Consider the following 18,910-nt stretch of genomic DNA (forward strand, 5'->3'; position numbering starts at 1 on the left):
TGTATAAATTTTCAAAATGGTCTTAAAACATCTAAAAGGGCATCAAGGGTATTAAAAGGTCTAAAAGGTGTGAAGGTATAAAGGTCTGAAAAAGGTCTAAAGGGTCCTAAGGGTACAAAGGGGTCTAAAGGATAGAAAGGGGTCCAAATGGTGTAAAGGTCTGAAGGGTCTAAAGGAGTTTAAAGCGTCTAAAGTGTCTTAAAAAGTCTAAAAATGGTCTAAGGGGTCTGAAAGGTATAAAGGGGTCTCAAGGTCGTCGAGATTTTTGTACACACCATCGAGGCTCGTATGAGAGCCAACACACAGAACGGACAATAAGGGGAGCAGGAGATAAGAGGGGTGGGAGAGGGAAGGACAAAACAGAGACATGAGGAGATCTGTGAAAGGGAGAGGGAAGGGGCGGGGACACAAGATGGACACGACAGGGACTTTCAGAAAAGGAAAGCAGGGAATTTGAAGGAAATGGGTTTGGGGAGGATTAACGGGGGCAGAAAAGATCGAGGATTTGGATGGAGGATGATAAGAGGTGGTGGTGAACAGCTGTTTTGAAGGCATGGGGGGTAGAATGGGATTGAGCAGTGAGGGAGTTTATTCCAAATGCGAGAAAAAAAAAGAGGAATGAAAGAGTGAAGGTAAGCAGTGATTCATGATTTTGGTAGTTTTACCTGGACATCTTTCATGCCTCCCAGAAAAAGATTGCAAAATGAAACTAAAATGTTTTTTTTTTTTAAGAAATCGAAAGTACTTGTAAGCGTACCTACGAAAAAGGGGTGTGAATCTGCATAACAAAACAGTTGGAGAACTTCCTGATCAACTCGTCCAATGAGTTGATATGTTACTCCCGTATTGCAAAAACTCCCGGCGATGTGCGCCCGTGAAAGGCTGAAGATGATGCATTCTCAACAACAAAGGGAAGGTCATATCTGGGGCTTGGCAATGCACAGAGAAAATTATAAAATGATGATATTTACTATTAATCATGTTTGGGAGGAGAGAGGAGTAGTAGTAGTATGAGCTCTGAGTGCCATTAAAAAAAAAATTGTTTTGTTTGGTTCTGGGGCCACAAGAGAAATTATGCCAAATTTTTGCATTTATTGGCAAAAGGCGAGTGTGTGTGTGTGCGTGTGCGTGTGCGTGTGCGTGATAACCACCGCCACCACTAGTTAATTGTATTAACAGGAAATGGTACGAACCAAACTCATCTCTTGAACAGATATTTTTAGTATCCCTAGATTTCTGAGAGTCCAATTTTCATTCAGGAACACAACAATTATGGTTAACCATCTAGATATAGTTACTCTTTCGTCTAAATGTTGAAAAGACTATTTGAATCACAGATTTTGCACGAGCAATGGCAGGTCAAAAGTACCTGGCGAGGAGAAGCAAAATACTAAAAACACACACACACACACACACACACGGCGTGCAGAGTGGGGGGGCCGACGGTACGTTGGCCCTAGGCATCCATTGGATGGGGGCATTCAATCAGAGAAGGAAATAAGAAAGTAATTTTAAAATTTCAGCGGTGATAAATCAATTTTCGAGGCTCACTGCAGAGGCAGTTGTTAGCCCTGTATTCCTTTAACATGGTGTACCCTTTCTGTCTAGAGAAAATGGTGCTTCTCCCCATCCCCCCACACGCATGCGCATGATGTACGTGGTGCAACCATCAAAAGCAACAAGCAGACGTGGCTGTTCGTTCCTGTGTTTCCTCGAGTCATAACTCGTCTTTTCTTCAGCTTTTTGTGCATCCAGATTAGTTATTTTACCTGCTCAGGTCAGTGAATAGCTCTAGAACGGGTGCAACTACGTTTTTTTATAGGTTTTTTGGTGATATTTAATGAAATATTCATGTGGGATGTAGTAAGAGTGAAGCCTGGATGATCAGAGGACTGCTTTGGTATTTAATCTCGGAATAGGAGACATTTATTCCTTAACATGTTAATATTCGAATACAGATACCACTAATTTGCAAGTCTATGATATAAATTGCACAAAATTATCAGTGGAGAATCAGTGTGAAATAATTTGATATGAAGGAACAAAGAAATGAAATATGGTTTATCCATCTGCAACTAACAGATTGTTTACAACTTTCTTCCCATTTTCTCATGCGTCTTATGGTTTTTGAGATAGAAAATGAAATGTTACAAGTATTTTGTGTGCTTATTATTATTGAGTTTCAGAATTATTGCAGTATAGTTTATTCTCCACAACCACGCTATCTCCACAACACAGCGCCCTCCTCAGCAAACAGCGGCAAAATGCCATTGTTACGAACTCGAGGCGCAACAGGGGGAGCCACATTCCAGCGTCCGTGTGCAATCAGCCGTCCAAACGGCTGATTTGCATAAACGGCCAAGACGGGCTTTGCCCTGGAAAAGGCCAGCCAATCAGAGGTGAAAGGGGCAGAGCCAGCCTGGGGTGAAGGTTCAGAGGTGAAAGGGGGAAGTGCCGATTTGGGGTGGCGAAACCTCCAACGGCTTCTCCCCTCGGGCTATAAAAAGCCGCGTTGGCAACGCGCAGGGAGTTGGTGGTGGAGTTGTTATCTATAACAACAATATTATTGTTTTCATTTTAATGGTTTAATGGTTTTATCTCCAATTAAGATTTTTTGTTCTCTTATTATCTACAAATACAAGAATTAATATTTGTTCAAGAGAAACTAAGCTTGTCTCAGAAGTGTGTAAGTTAGTAATCACTTTGTACAGTTTTTATTATTTTTTTTCAGATGTCTCAGATGAAGAAAGTACAACCGAGTGAAGCACAGAACAGGAAAAAAGAGGGGCAGAGTCGAAGATGAGTCCCATCAAAGAGGGGCATTAGATGCATGGATAAAAAGAAGTAAAGAAGAAGTAGGAGAACCTGGAGAAGTAAAAGATGATGTGGGTGCAGAGAAGGATTTTTCCGATACGGATTCAGCTCGGTCAGAACATAATACTCTCTGTCCTCAGTCTCATTGTCAGGATGATGATCCATGTGAAGAAAATAAAGAAGATTTTAGCATATTTTTGCAAAGAAGCGATTTTGGCTGTTTGAAGAAACCGATTCCAGATCATTTGAAGATGACAATATTACAACATGGCCCTGAAAGATATCAGAATAAAAGTGGTCCATTTGCTGAGAAGGATGGGAGATCATTTTCCAAACAGTGGTTTGATAAAGTTTCTACAAACGGAGAAATTGTGGAGAGAAAATGGTTGTTATACTCTCCATATCGGAAAGCATGCTATTGTTTTGTTTGCTTTTTGTTTTCAAAGGAGCATTTGTCATCTGTGTCAAACTTTGGAAAGGAAGACGGTTTCTCCACTTGGAGAAAATTAAATCCAAGATGACCTGACCATGAGAAAAGCCCTTCTCATAGAGCTCACATGAGGGAATACCTGAACCTCGTAGTTCGACTCCATCATTCAACTACGATAGATGCTGAACTTCAACAGCAAATGTCTGCTGAAAAGAAAAGATGGAAAGCTATAACTGAACGGATTGTTGAGGTTATATCCTTTCTGGCAAAACAGAATCTGGCCTATCGTGGACATCGAGGAGAAGGAATATCTGGGTTATCAGAGCCAGGGGAGACAGTCAGTGAAAATACAGGAAACTTTCGAGCAACAATCAGACTTTTGGCCAAATATGATGACATCTTAGCAAAACACTTGCAGAAAGGGAAAGAGAAACCAAAAAGTGTCACCTTCTTGTCCAACAGAATTCAAAACGAAATAATCAATCTTCTTGGTGAAACTGTCAAGAAAAATACAATTTCCGAAATTAAGAACGCAAAATATTTTAGCATAATGCTGGATTCAACCCCAGATAATGCCCATGAAGATCAGGTTTCTGAAATTCTGAGTTACGTTCAAATTGATGAAAACAGAAAAGTAGAAACAAAGGAGACATTTCTTGGATTTTTTCAAGTCAACAAGAAAGATGCAGTCAGCCTGGTAAAGAAAATTCAGGAAAAATTGGAAGACAAAATTTCCATGAATGACTGTCGTGGTCAAGCATATGATAACGCAGCAATTATGGCTGGAGTGAGAGGAGGTGTTCAACAAAAAAATTATTGAAGTTAACCCAAAAGCTGTGTTTGTGAACTGCCAGAACCACAGCCTCAATTTGGCCTGTGTCCATGCAAGTGAGGTGCAACCTGTTGTTGTTACAGTTTTTGGCATTCTGGAAAAAAACTCTACTTTTTGTTCTTCATATACTTCTCGTTGGGAAGTGTTAAAATCTTTTGTCACTCGAACTGTGAAAAGACAGTGTGACACAAGATGGAGTTCCAGCCATGATGCTGTGCAAGTAATCCACGAAGAGTGTGACAAAGTTATTGCAAGCCTTCAACACCTGCTGGAAGGAGAATTTTCAAGGGAAACTAAATCTGATGCAGGATCGCTACTGAACTCTATTCAACAGTTCCCGTTTATAGCTTTATTAAATTTTTGGTACTCAGTTTTATCATCAGTGGAGAAAGTCTCAAAACGTTTGCAGGATCCGAAAATGGGGTTCCATGAAGCTTCTTGTGATCTGAGAGGACTTATTCCTATCTTGAATTTGAAGAATGACGAAATTATCCACAATGCAATAGATTTAGCCAATGAATATTGTGAAAATTGGGGAATACCAATGGCACGAACAAGGAGAAGAAGAATAATGCCTGGAGAGTCAGCAAGAGATAGTGGACTGACGGCACAAGAAGAAATGAATAGAGTAATGGTAGAGATTGTGAACAGATTAAAAACTGAAATTGAAGACCGCAGTGTCCATCTTCAAAGACTCAGTGACCGATTATATTTTCTTCTGAACTTGAATTCAGTAGTGATTGAAGATGAACAAGAAAGAGAAATTTAAAAAGGAATGTTCAGACTTTGTAAATTATTATGACAATGATGTGGTTGCAATTCAGTTATATGATGAAATTATTGATTTTGTGATGATCCTTCGAACTGGAGGGAATAGAGTTCCCCCTGATCCTAAAGATGCTCTGGAGTCTTTACTGCAGTATGGGAGGGATGTCTTTCCGACGCTGTGCGTTTCATACAGATTCCTGCTTACAATCAGATTTTCAGTCGCAAGCTGTGAAAGGTCGTTTTCAAAACTGAAATTAATAAAAACATATCTGAGGTCTTCTATGTCACAGGAGCGACTGACCAACCTGGCTTTAATAAGCATTGAAAAACAATTTCTCACAGCTGATGTAAAAAGTGAAGTCGTTCAGGTGTTTTGTGACAGGAGGTATCATTTTGGGAAAATAACTTCATAAATTTGATCGATTTATATTAAAATCGAATAAAGCGTTTATATATTCAAAATGTTTTCCTTTCTCATAATATTTCTCAGTATATTAGGCCTTATACTTGAGTTTTTGGGGCATACAATCAAGATTTGCCCCGGGCATCACCAGACCTCGACACGCCACAGACACAGACACAGACACAGACACAGACACAAACACCCTCGTTTAGCATCAATAAGTCATTTCGAAAGTCCTGTGTTAAGACGTATTATTCACATTTCATTTGTATGTAATTAAAAGATGTAGTAATTACATTTCATTCATATGTAATTAATAGACATATGCACGTTCCAATGTTACATAATTAATAGACATACTCACGTTCCAATTGTATGTAATTAATAGACCGACACATTCTGTGTGGACAAACAAACAAGCACACAGACACAAATAGTAAAGCCTCTCCTCTGGCGTGGGTAATGAAACTGTGGCCAGTTGAAACAAGGCGAACAATGAGATCAGTGTGATACTTCCAAAGGAATAACTGTTTTTTCCCCAAAGTTAAAATCTCCAATACTTGCCAAACTACAGTGAATGCAAATCATGCATAAATCATTAAATGAAAGCATTTAAGGATTCAAACTTTTGGGCATCCCACCACCAAGGTGCTCTTTGGAGAACTTACGCTTCAGAGCCTTCTGATTTCAACCGATCTTCAAGTCGCCAAACATCGTCGAACCGAGGGTCTTCTTTTAGCTGGCTGTTCAACCGGTCCAAGTTGGTCTTAAGAGAGGCTGAAAGAGCGTTTGATGGGTCTGCACTACCACCAAGTGGCTCTGCAAGATAATCACAGTGCACATTCCTGAATTAATATAAATACTCAGCGATCTGTTTTGTCCACGACAGGAAACTAAACACATCAAAATTAAGTCAAAGTGCAAAGCATGACAAAACAAATCACATTAGTCTTAATCAGTTCATACGTTAGATTTACCCAAAAGGCATAAATGTAAAAGCAGAATGATGAAGTACAAAAACAGAGCTTTATTCAGAGAGTATAAATCTTATTGACGAGTGCAAGAGCATATATTTGTTTTACGTGCTCGTAACATTTTGATGCGAATACCAGATACAGAAGTTACATTTAACGACCACACACCAACCACTACCCCCTCCCCCCCCCCCCGCTCCCATACAACGCAACCAATGTCCATTTATCAATTTGATACCAAACCGAAAATAGAGCGAAGTAGATGGTGCACCATCACAAATTCCCACGCTTCTGACCGAAAGCAAAGTTGAAAGATGGCGAAATGTTTCACCAGAAATGACCCAATATCAAATTTTGAGTTAAAAAAAATAATAATAATAATGATATTAAAAAATAAAAACTTTGACCCGTGACCCGAGTCGGGAGTCAGACATGACCCGGGAGTCAAATCTCCAAAAAGCTACTTATTTCATGTATCCCCCATTGTTGATTGCATATAAAAAGTTTCATTATAAAATGTTTTAAAATGTGCCTGTAATTGCATTTTTCACGTTTGACCTTTTGACCATGCCCCAGGGCCCCAGGAGGCAGGGTCAAAGTTGATCCTGCTCTCGCACCTTCTCGCCATGTGGTGATCAAAACTTGTTTTTTTGCCATATAGCACCCAGCCCCTTTTTGCTTCAGTGATGAAGCAAATTTCCATTTGAATGGGGCAAACAACAACCACAACACTATCTTCTGGGGTGCTGAGCCTCCTGAGGAAGTGTCCAAGATGTCTCTCAAGGGCCCCAAGTCCACTTACTTCTGTGCATTGATTGCCAGATGGGGTATGCTAGAACCGTATTGGTTCGAGGACAATGGTAAGATGGTGACAGTCAACAGTGAGTGGAACTGCGAGGTCTTACGCCGATTCCATGCTGATCTCGCTCAACCAGTTTCCAGACCAACTCAGACTTGCATGGTTCATGCAAAACGGTGCCCCACCACACAATGCAGGTGAAACCATCAACTTGCTCCACCAGCTGTTTGGAAATCGTGTTATCGACCGATTTATGTGCCAACTTCAATTGTCATCATGCCAGTTGGCTCGGTGTGGGTACCTCTCTCACCTGTCATGGCATTTCAGCAAAAGCTTTCTGCAACTCATTGGGACTGACTCAATCTGTCAACTTCCCGACCCGGATCTCAACCAATGGTACTCCATCTCTTCTGGATCTGATTTTGACAAATTTCCCTGACAATATCCGCTGCTCTTCCTCTTCTCCAATCGGTTCTTCTGACCACGTCCTTGTCAAAGTGGACATCTCTCTGGCTGTTATCAGAGAACTACCTCACCGCCGTCGAGTCTGAGATTTCACTCAAGCTGACTGGCAGGGTCTCCAAGCAGCCATCAAACTTATAGACTGGTCTCCTATCGCTACTTTCTCCAACATCAACTCATCCTGAGAATTCTTTCAAAGAAACTTGCTCTTCCTCATGCACAGATTTATCCCCTCTCGTCTTCAGTTGTCCTACCCTTCCTCACGCCCTTGGTTCACTGAAGCTTGTGGCGAGGCAGTTGTCCAGAAACAACTTGCCTTTTCCACATGGAAAGCAAACCCAACTGAGGGTAATCTCAGTTCCTTCCATGAAGCTCGGAACAAGTGTGTATCTGCCCTCAGGAAAGCCAGAAAACAACATCTTTCAAAGCTCAAGTCTGAACTTTCAAACCTCTCTCCCTCCTCAAAATCCTGGTGGCATCTAATCAAATCTGTTTCTGGTGTATGTTCCACCTCCATCCGTTACCTCAAATGGCCGCACTGCTGATACCGCACGTGAAAAGGCTGAATGCCTAAACTCGGTGTTTGCATCGAAATCTTGTGTCCAAAACCCATCACTTTCTCTACCCACCTTAACCAGTCGCACCCAACTGTCCCTGGATTCTGTGTCCTTTACCCCTAACAAGGTGGAGAGCTTGCTGTCAAACTTTGACTCAGATTCTGCAACCGGTCCAGATGGCATCAGTCGACGTGTCCTAAAAACCTGCTCTTCTGCTCTTGCTCACACTCTCTCTGTTCTATTCACCCTCCCATTTGCTCAACGTCATCTGCCATCTGCTTGGAAATCAGCAAACATCACTGCCCTGCATAAAAAGGTGCAAAAACAGATCCCTGCAACTACAGACCAATCAGCCTTCTCCTAATCATCAGCAAGGTTATGGAATCCATCATTGCTTCAGACATTAAATCCTTCCTCTTCTCCAATGGCTTGATTTCCAATCATCAATTTGGTTTCAGACCAGGTCACTCTACCCTGGATATGCTGCTTTTGCTCTCCCAACACTGGATGGAGGTCCTAAATGCCAGACATGAAATCTGAGCCATATCCCTGGACACATCACGTGCTTTTGACACGGTCTGGCACCCTGCCCTGCTCACCAAACTCTCTTCCTATGGTATCCAAGGCCATCTCCACTCATGGCTCGCAGACTTCCTCTCCTGTCGCAGTCAACGTGTGGCCCAAAATGGAGTTCTTTCATCCCCTCTTCCTGTCCAGGCTGGAGTTCAAGGCAGCATTCTAGGCCCTGTTCTTTTTCTGGTTTTCATCAATGATCTCTCCGACTCTCTGGAAAATCCTCCATATCTCTTTGCTGATGACTCCACCCTCTGTCGTACTATTGGTCATCCCTCAGACCAGCAAGCAGCAGCTTCTTCACTCACTGCAGATCTTGGTAAAATCATAAACTGGTCCAACACGTGGAACACGTCTTTCAATCCGGACAAATCTCACACTCTCACTATGTCTCTCCGAAAGGACCGTTTAGAACCCCCCCCCATCCACTTTCTCAACAATCCTCTGGAAGAAGTCCTTTCTTTAAAGCTTCTGGGTCTCACTATCTGCCATGATCTTTCCTGGGAAAGCCACATTTTAAACCTGGCCTCAAAAGCCAGTCGCCGACTGGGAATCCTCTGTCGTGCAAAGTCCTTCCTCGGCCCACCTGAGCTCCTGACCACTTACAAAGCTTTTGTCCGCCGCCTGATGGAGTACTGCTCTCCCCTCTGGGCTGGTGCTCTTGCCTCCCACCTTTCTCGGCTTCACGCTGTGGAAACCAAGGCATTTGTCATTGGCATCTCCCGCAATGAAGCTGAGTCTTTGGGGCTCTCACTCTCTCACCGCAGGCTAGTTGGTGGTCTGTCTTATATCGTCTCCTCTCCAGCCTAGCCCCCCCTGCTCTCTCTGCGATTTGTCCCCACCACATCTCCACAGGGCGCTCAAGATCTGCCAACAACCCCCTTCTGGTAAAACTACCAAAGTCACGAATCACTGCTCAACTTCACTCTTTCATTCCTCTTTTTCCCCCACCTTTGGAATAAACTCACTCACTCTATTCAATCCCACTCTTCCCTCCAGGTCTTGAAAACAGCTGTTCACCACCACCTCTTATATCTTCACCCATTCAAAACCATGAGCTTTTCTACACCCGTTAATCCACCCCAACCCACCTCAAAATTCCCTGCTTTCCAAAATGAAAGTCCCTGTAATGTCCATCTTGTATTCCCCATGTTCCCCACCCCATCCCTCTCACTTCCACAGATCTAATATCTCTGTTCCCCACTGTTTTGTCCTTCCCACTCCCGCCCCTCTTGTCTCATGCCCCCCTTGCTGTGCGTTGTGTGTGAGCTATCACACGAGCCTCGACAAGGTATACAAAAAAAATAAAAATATATAAAAAAAAACGGCCCACAGTGCATGAGAGGCCGCTCCACAACCCCAATTTGAATCCATTGGATTTTTATATTTTGGGGTGCTGCCCAAGGTCAAGCTTAACCAACAAACCTCAAACCCTGGCTGGCCTGAAGCAGGAGGTGGAGGACTACCGTCAGACTACCACTCCATCCACTCGCAGATGCTTTGTGGAGAATTTTGGAATCAAGATCAAAGCTTGCTTGAACAAAGGCGGAGCACACGTTGAAAATGTCAATTACAAGTAGTATAATGAGTGATAGGAAAATGGCATGGTGTATGCTTTCCAGGCATGCGGGAAGGGGGTGCTGAGGGCACTGCAGCACCCCCTAGCTGTGGACAGGAGGAACACAGCACCTCCTGCCTGCAAAAAGTCATTTTTTTATATTAAAACGATATAATAAATAATTTTGTTTTGGGGAAGAAAATATAAGTTTAAAAAATGTGTTTGTTAGTTTTTAGTGATCACAAACATGGAGATATTGCTACGGGATTTGGGGTTCATGACGACTCTAACACCATCGCTAAAATTGACAGCACCTCAGCACCCGACTCAAAATACCTTCCCACGCACCTGATGCTTTCCATCAATGCATCACTGAACTTGCTACCTTTTGTAATTTTTCGACAATAAAACGTTTAAATAGTCCACCTTTTTTTTTTTTGAAACACCCTGAAGATGAAAATGCATTCGTCGTTTGTCAAATCCATGATCCATTTGTGCAAAATGTTCCCATTTTCACCAGACTAGCACCCAGCCCCTTTTTGCTTCAAACTTGGGAACTGCCTACCTGACTCATCCAGCAAGTTTTGTCAAAACCCATCCACATTTTGAAATATCACTTTGCAGTTTCTAGGATCTGGATACGCACCAGAATCTGATCAATTTGTCCTTGTCACACACACAACCTGACCAAGTTTCGTCAAAATCCGTGTACAACTGCCTCACATCTTGCTCAGCTTGATGCTGTGGAAACCAAGGCTTTTAAGGTTTATGACATCTCCTGTGATGAAGCTAAGTCTATGGTTCTATCAATTCACCATAGCAGACAAGTTGGTGGTCTCTCTCTCTTCTACCACCTACTTTCTGGTCTTTCAACCTCTGCTCTGCTCTTTCCGTGCTTCGTCGTCCCCCCTCCACCCGACGTTTTTGCATGGCTCACCCAGTCGACCACAAACTTATTTCTGATGAAACTATAAAAATCCAGGATCACTGTTCATCTCCACTCATTTGTTCCTGTATTTCCCCACCTGTGGAATCAACTTTCTCCACATCCTCTTCAATCTCATTCTTCCCTCCAGGTGTTCAAGACAACTCTTAACCACAATCTCAGATAAGCCTGGTGTTGGCGGAGTGGTTAGGGTGGCTGGCTTAGGATGTCAGGGTCCTTGGGTCTTGAGTTCGAGCCCAGTTGGCTGTTGAAGTAATACCAGGTGGGGTTGACTCAGCCCATCATCCTTCCAAGGTTGGTGAAATGTGTATCAGTGTACTGGTAGAGAGGCGTAGCATCAGCGACACAGCCACACTTCAAAGAAATGATAGCTACCCCAACAGCCAAGCTGCCATATGCAAGAACAGAACAATCTCAGATCGTCCCCAATCCAAAACCATGACATTTTGTACCCTCGTTAACCACACCCGAATCATTCCTTCCAATTTTCCAGTTTTTCCTCCTGTATCCATCTTGTCCACCCCATGCATGAGTGTTTTGCGTCCTGTTTTTGTCTGTCACGACCTGACCCGTTCAGTTTACCAGCTCTTTCACAAGCCTCGACTATGTATTAAAAAATAAAATAAAATAAAAAAATAATCTTTTTGAGATATCGTGCCGTACAGTACTAGTGGATCGTTTTTCGCCTGACCTCACAATGGTAAAGAATCACTTGAGAAATTCCAGTATCCGATCCGGATCCAGATCTTCCACTAAAATTGAATGAATTCGAATTTGTAATACACCCAAACTGCCCACCAAATCCATCCTTAACTTTTTGAGATATCCTGCTCACAGAGAGACAAACAGACAGGGGTGAAAAAATAACCTGCATCTGCCTTCGTTAAAGGCGCTGTCACACCTTGACGATTTAGCCAGCGTATGCCGACGTGTGAAAAATTTGTCTAAAACGCTGGCACACGTCGAATACGTATGGGTAAGTTTTGTATACGTTAAGAGCACGCTGGCATACGTCGTAGTACGCCGAGCTGTTAGACAAATTTTCCATGCTTGAAATTTTTCGAGGTATGCCAGCGTATGACTCACACGTTCCGCATAAGGCCAAAAAAAAAAAAATGTTGCATTGGCGTAACGGGTCACTGAAAAATATGGTAGGTCGGTCGGGATCTTTTTTTTTTTTTTTTTTTTTCCTAATAAATCTCAAAATTTTTGGATAATAAATCCAAAAATTTAATAAATCCTAATAAATCCCTCCCAAAATCTCCCCCGGCTCGAGTACCACCCTTTTTGTCGGCGGGTTCTGTCCGAAACACTTCCGGGTTTTTGCGATCGCGATCGCAATCAACAAGATACTTGAAATCGATAGCAAAAAAACAAAAAAAAAAAAACGTAGGGTCGGCGGAATTTTTAGGGTCGGGCGGGTTACGCCAATGCAACTTTTTTTTTTTGGCCTAATGCTGGCCATAAGTTGCAGGCACGTTACTTGTAAGTTACTCATAAGTCGAAACACGTCGAGGTAATGTTTAGCATACCCGGAACATTTCTAACCTATGAGTAACGTGTTGTAGGCACGTTACGCGATCGTTGACACATGTTACTTGTAAGTTACTCATAAGTCGAAACGCGTCAAGGTAATGGTTAGCGTCAGTGTTCCAGACTCCCTGGTTTTTTCTTCGGTATGACGGTGATGTTGACACTTCGATTTCTAGTGCGGTTATAATATAATATAATTAACAGGCTGCCGCTCAACGATTTAAATCACAACCGCACTAGAAATCAAAGTGTCAACATCACCGCCATACCGAAGAAAAAAACAAACAAAACAAAAACCAGGGAGTCTGGAACACTGACGCTAACCATTACCTCGACGTGTTTCGACTTATGAGTAACTTACAAGTAACGTATGTCGACGTGTGTCAACAATCGCGTAGCGTGCCTACGACGTATGCCAGCGTGCTCTTAACGTATACAAAACTTACCCATAACGTGTTCGACGTGTGCCAGAGTTTTAGACAAATTTTTCATCCTTCCGCATATGCTGGCTAAATCGTCAAGGTGTGACAGCGGCTTGACACTTCGATGTCTAGTGTGGTTATGATTTGAATCGTCGAGCCGCAGCCTTTTAATAGGCTATGCCACGTGATCGTCGGCAATACGCTGCCGCGCTATGCATAAGTTAGACTATCGTTGGGCATAGGTTGTGAACGCCGACAACACGCTCAGCATTCGTTGGTATAAGTTATCTATTTGTGATTGAAACGTTCTGTGTATGTTACTAATACGTTATGAATACGTCAAAAACTGGAAAAAAAACATCAATAGTTCAGCGTACGCCAGCGTTTTACATACATGTTGATACCTTGCCATACGCTGGCAAAAACGTCAAGGTGTGACAGCGGCTTAATGGAGGTTAAAAACAAGACATTTATACCATCATCACATATTTTTATTTCATTTAATCAAAATTGATCTCAATTCCACATCAATTAATGATATACCTTCCAGGATAAGTACTCAGCAAGTAAAAAAAAAAACAACTGACAATACCTGTTGGGTTAATAATAATTGCTTCATAACCTCTTAGGGGCACCCAAGGGGAGGGGTGTTGTGAATGTTTCCAATGATGAAAATTAACCCTGAACAGCTTTCTACTCAATATGATGCTCTTGAAATGATGAAATCCGCCCCAGAATGCTCTATGCACATATCAAACTACTGCTAAAATACATCACGCATGCGAGATAAGGATTGTTCGGTAAAATGGCTCACAAAACTTCCAAAATAAGTCAAAAATACTTGTAAAAGTACCTGAGAGAAAGAGAGAGTTTGAGAACTCTCAGCTCAAACATCCCCAAACCTTTCTCCCTCAATTCTTCCCCCTCACCACCCGCTCCCCCCCACCACTCCCCTTAAAATCCCTCCTCTCACTCCCCCTTCCCCACAATCTCTCTTCCATCTCATTCTTCCACCTCCTTCAATCTCCAACTTCCCTTTGCTCCCTCTCGTTACTCCGCCTGCAACTCATCTCCCTACCACCTAGCCCTTTGTCCTCCCCATTCAACCCTATCCCCGAGCTGTCAACAACTCTCACAACCTCCACTTCTACTCCCCCTCCCCCACACACAAAGCCACCTCCCCTCCCTCTTCCTTAACAGTGTGGACCTCAAACATCCATGGCCTTCGCTCTAACCCAACTGATCTCTCCATACAGGTTGCCACTGACAAACCAGACATAGTCTGCTTAACAGAAACTTTCCTCTTTCAAGATGTCTCTGACTCCTTAGTTTCTCTCCCTGGTCACTGCCTTATCCAGTGTGAGAGACCTGAGCCTCGTCCTGGTGGCGAAGTTGCTCTCAATCAAAAACTTTCATTCCTCTTTTTTTTCCCGCCTTTGGAACAAACTACGACACTTTTGTCAATCCTACTCGACCCTCCATCCATCCATCCCTTGGGACCATACTCTGCAGAGCGTTGGTGCTGCCAAAGCAGTCTCATTGGCTATTAGTCACAATCCTGGACAGGTCGCCACTCCGACACAGGATAGCAGCAAGCTGGCACTCATTTTGGCGACCTCGGAAGGATAAATCTTCCCTCCAGGTCTTCAAAACAGCTGTTCAACACCATCTCTTATCTTCCCACATCCAAAACCATGATCTTTTCTACCCTCGCTAATGCACCCCAAACCCACCTCCTTCAAATTCGCTGCAGTGTCCATCTTGTTTACCCTGTGTCCCCCCTCCCCATCCCTCTCCTTTCCACAGATCACTTCATGTCTCTGTTCCCCAGAATTTTTTGCCTTCCATCTCCCACCACACTTGTCACCTCTCCCCTTGCTGTGCGTTTGTGTGATAGCTCTCATACAAGCCTCGATAGTGTGTGTATGTGTATGTGTATGTGTATGTGTATGTGTATATATATATATATATATATATATATATATATATATATATATATATATATATATATATATATATATATATATATATATATATATATATATATATATATATATATATATATACATATATATAACCGGGCGTAGTGGCGTGCGCCTGTAATCCGGCTACTCGGAGGCTTGGGTTGGAGGATCGCTTGAGGACGGGAGCTCTGCACTGGGCCGTGCTATGAGAGGGTGTAGGGCAGCCCGGAATCATGGCGAAACCCAATCCATATCCCTGTGTCGTAAGAGGCGACCAGGGTTGCGTCAGGAAGGGCATCCGGCGTAAAACCTGTGCCAAATCAGTATGCGGATGATCCGCTGTGGCGACCCCTAACAGGGAGCAGCCGAAAGACGAACAATGTATGTATATATGTATATGTATATGTATATGTATATATATATGAAGCCTGGTGTTGGCGCAGTGGTTAGGGCAACGGCTTGGGATCCAAAAGGTCCTGAGTTCAAGCCCCGTTGGGCCACTGAATAAATACACCAGGGGGTTGACTCAGCCTGTCATCCTTCCGAGGTCGGCGAAATGAGTACCAGTATACTGGGCCGGTGTATACCCCAGTTAAAATAGGTGTACCATATCCCTGTGTCAAGAGGCGACGAGGGTTGCGTCAGGAATGGCATCCGGCGTAAAACATGTGCCAAATCACTATGCGGATCATACGGATGATCCGCTGTGGTGACCCCTAACGGGAGCAGCCGAAAGAAGAAGATGTGTGTGTGTGTGTGTGTGTGTGTGTGTGTGTGTGTGTGTGTGTGTGTGTGTGTGTGTGTGTGTGTGTGTGTGTGTGTGTGTGTGTATATATATATATATATATATATATACATATATACATATATACACACACAGTCATGCTCCGCTTAACGACGTTCCGAGCAACGACGGATCGCATATACGACGGATCTGCCAGCTTTGAAAAAAAAAAAATGAAAAAAAAATGTAACTGAAAATTTCCTATCGCCGAGAGATGTAGCCTCGTATAAAAATAGCACATACAATTATGTACGCTGTACAGTACATAATACTTCATAATGATAATAAACGACAGTGTGGCCCTGTTTTAATGCGATCGTTGAAGTCCATAAAATGTCATCGCGAAAAAGCAGGGTCGTGCTAAATCGGGATTCAAGGAAATCGGCTTTCAAACTGAACCAATGTTTCCACGTTTACCTTCCAGCAAGTAAATTACCTTTGAATTGAAGAATTCCACGAATAAATCGTTGTTCTTAGTCGACATTAAAACACATTTAATTTTAGTGAAGCTTTTAATGTTGTTAAAACAATCGCCCTGTTCCGAAAATATATATCACAATTGACAGGAGCTCGTTTCTTCATTTGTAAATTATAACATCGATGCAATGATTACGTATTTATAAAATCCAAATGCTAATTATTCACCTTTCTATAATCGATGAGAGAGGAGATTGTAAGCTGCTGCTAATAACACCGATGGCTGTCATGAACAGCACAAAGGTAAATCTAATGTGTCTTCCGTCTCTCTTGGATGTGTGTTACAATTGCCCACAGTATTCAGTACAGTAACATGCTGTACAGATTTGTATCCGAGGAGCAATAGGCTATACCATATAGCCAAGGTGTCTAGGTTTGTGTAAGTACGATGTTCGAAAACGAAAAAAAAATGATGTTCACACAACGACGACGTCGCTTAACGACGCGTTTCTCAGAACGTAACCCCATCGTTAAGTGGCACATGACTGTGTGTGTATATATATATATATATATATATATATATATATATATATATATATATATATATATATATATATATATATATATATATATAATCCCTGTGTCATAATAGGCGACCAGGATTGCGTCAGGAAGGGCATCCGGTGTAAAACATGTGCCAAATCACTATGCGGATCATACGGATGATCCGCTGTGGCGACCCCTAACGGGAGCAGCCGAAAGAAGAAGAAATATATATATATATATATATATATATATATATATATATATATATATATATATATATATATATATATATATATATATATATATATATATATATATATATATATATATATACCTGGTGTTGGCGCAGTGGTGAGGGCAGCGGCTTGGGATTCAAAAGGTCCTGAGTTCACGCCCCGTTGAGCCACTGAAGTAATACACCAGGGGGTTGACTCAGCCTGTCATCCTTCCGAGGTCGGTGAAGTGAGTACCAGTGTACTGGGCCAGTGTATACCCCGGTTAAAATAGGTGTACCATATCCCTGTGTCGTAAGAGGCGACCAGGGTTGCGTCAGGAAGGGCATCCGGCATAAAACATGTGCCAAATCACTATGCGGATCATACGGATGATCCGCTGTGGCGACCCCCAACGGGAGCAGCCGAAAGAAGAAGATATACACATACATACATACATACATACATACATATATATATATATATATATATATATATATATATTAAAAAATATACATATATAATATATTCTTCACTTTTCATGCACTGCCCTCACTCCTCGACACCCCAAAAAATACCTCTGGCTCCGGCTTCCCCTCCGCACCTCTTGTTTCTATGTGTGTTGTACCATCCGCTAAACAAACAGTGATGACTCCATTTACATCTTGCTCACCAAAAACATGAACCAAATTATATGCACTTATCCCAACTCTCTCTCTTCCTCATATGCAGTGACTTCAATTGCAATCATGCCAGTTGGCTGGGTGTGGGTACCTCTCTCACCTGCCATGGCACTTCAGCAAAGGACTTGTGCGACTCATTGGGGCTGACACAATCTGTCAACTTCCCGACCCGGATCTCGGCCAACAGAACTCCATCTCTTCTGGATTTGATTTTGACCAATTTCCCAAAAAATGTCTGCTGTTCTTCTGCTCCATTCGTCTCATCTGACTATACGTTTGTCAAAGCGGTCATCTCTCTGGTTGTTATGAGGGAACAACCTCAACACCGACGAGTCGGGCATTTCACTCAGGCCGACTGGCAGGGTCTTCAAGCAGCCATCAAACTTTTAGACTGATCTCTCATCTCCACTCTCACCGACATAAACTCCTCCAAGAAATTTTTTCAACAAAACTTGCTATCTCTCATACACAGATTTATCCCATCTCATCTTCAGTTGTCCTACCCTTCCTCCCACCCCTGGTACACTTAAGCTTGTGGTGAGGCTGTTGTCCTAAAACAACGTGCCTTCGCCTCATAAAAGGCTTATCCAATTTTCGCCAATTTTCGCACATACCCTAATTGTAGCGGGTGCTGCGGGTAAAGTATTCCATAGATCACAAAAACCGGAATATATTTGATAGAGCATCACCTGTAGATCATTCGTGCAAAATTTCATAACCCTACGTGGGATAATGGCTTTCAGAATTGATTTCGCGTGAACGGTACCGATTGAGAAGGTTTTTCGGTTGTTGCTAGGGAACCAAAGCGTCCCTCGCAACCATCACAATTTCCAAGGCACTAGGTCATAAGATGTACCTACAACCCGAGTTTGGTCAAAATCCATCCACGTTTATTTCCAATTATGCTGATGACAAACGAACAAACATCCAAACAAACAGACAGAATTACTGACAATAATGGTCACCTATTTCGGCGACCCAACAAGCCGGTAGGCGACATGGGTGGTCGCTATATAATTGCATACTCGTCATACAGTTTTTGACGGATTGGGCTGAAAATTTTTGACAAAGAGGTTGATTATAGTGCGCATAAAAGCGCGGAAGCAGATTTTTGATTTTCGAAAAATATTTAGATATATTTTTCGGATTTTTTCAAAAATTTCAAAGTCCTGTTGCTCAGCAACGGTAGCGTCCATAGCAACGGTGCTCAAAGGCATACAACTAGATCCTGGT

The 18,910-nt window shown here is 42.5% G+C and overlaps 1 protein-coding gene and 1 pseudogene across 1 annotated transcript in view; one reads left to right on the plus strand and one right to left on the minus strand.

Moving 5' to 3' along the window:
• Window positions 1-18,910, minus strand: part of LOC147032697 (transport and Golgi organization protein 6 homolog) — a 102,816-nt gene that overhangs the window by 76,612 nt on the left and 7,294 nt on the right. The window contains exon 2 of the mRNA XM_085870541.1: window positions 5,916-6,066. Coding sequence (XP_085726667.1) covers window positions 5,916-6,066 — 151 coding nt within the window. The remainder of the gene's footprint in view (window positions 1-5,915; window positions 6,067-18,910) is intronic.
• On the plus strand, window positions 15,148-15,288 carry LOC147032698 (signal recognition particle RNA; annotated as a pseudogene).

The sequence above is a fragment of the Eptatretus burgeri genome, chromosome 2 (genome assembly GCF_056783735.1).
Source record: "Eptatretus burgeri isolate ZD-2024b chromosome 2, Ebu_testis_v1, whole genome shotgun sequence".
NCBI lineage: Eukaryota > Metazoa > Chordata > Myxini > Myxiniformes > Myxinidae > Eptatretus > Eptatretus burgeri.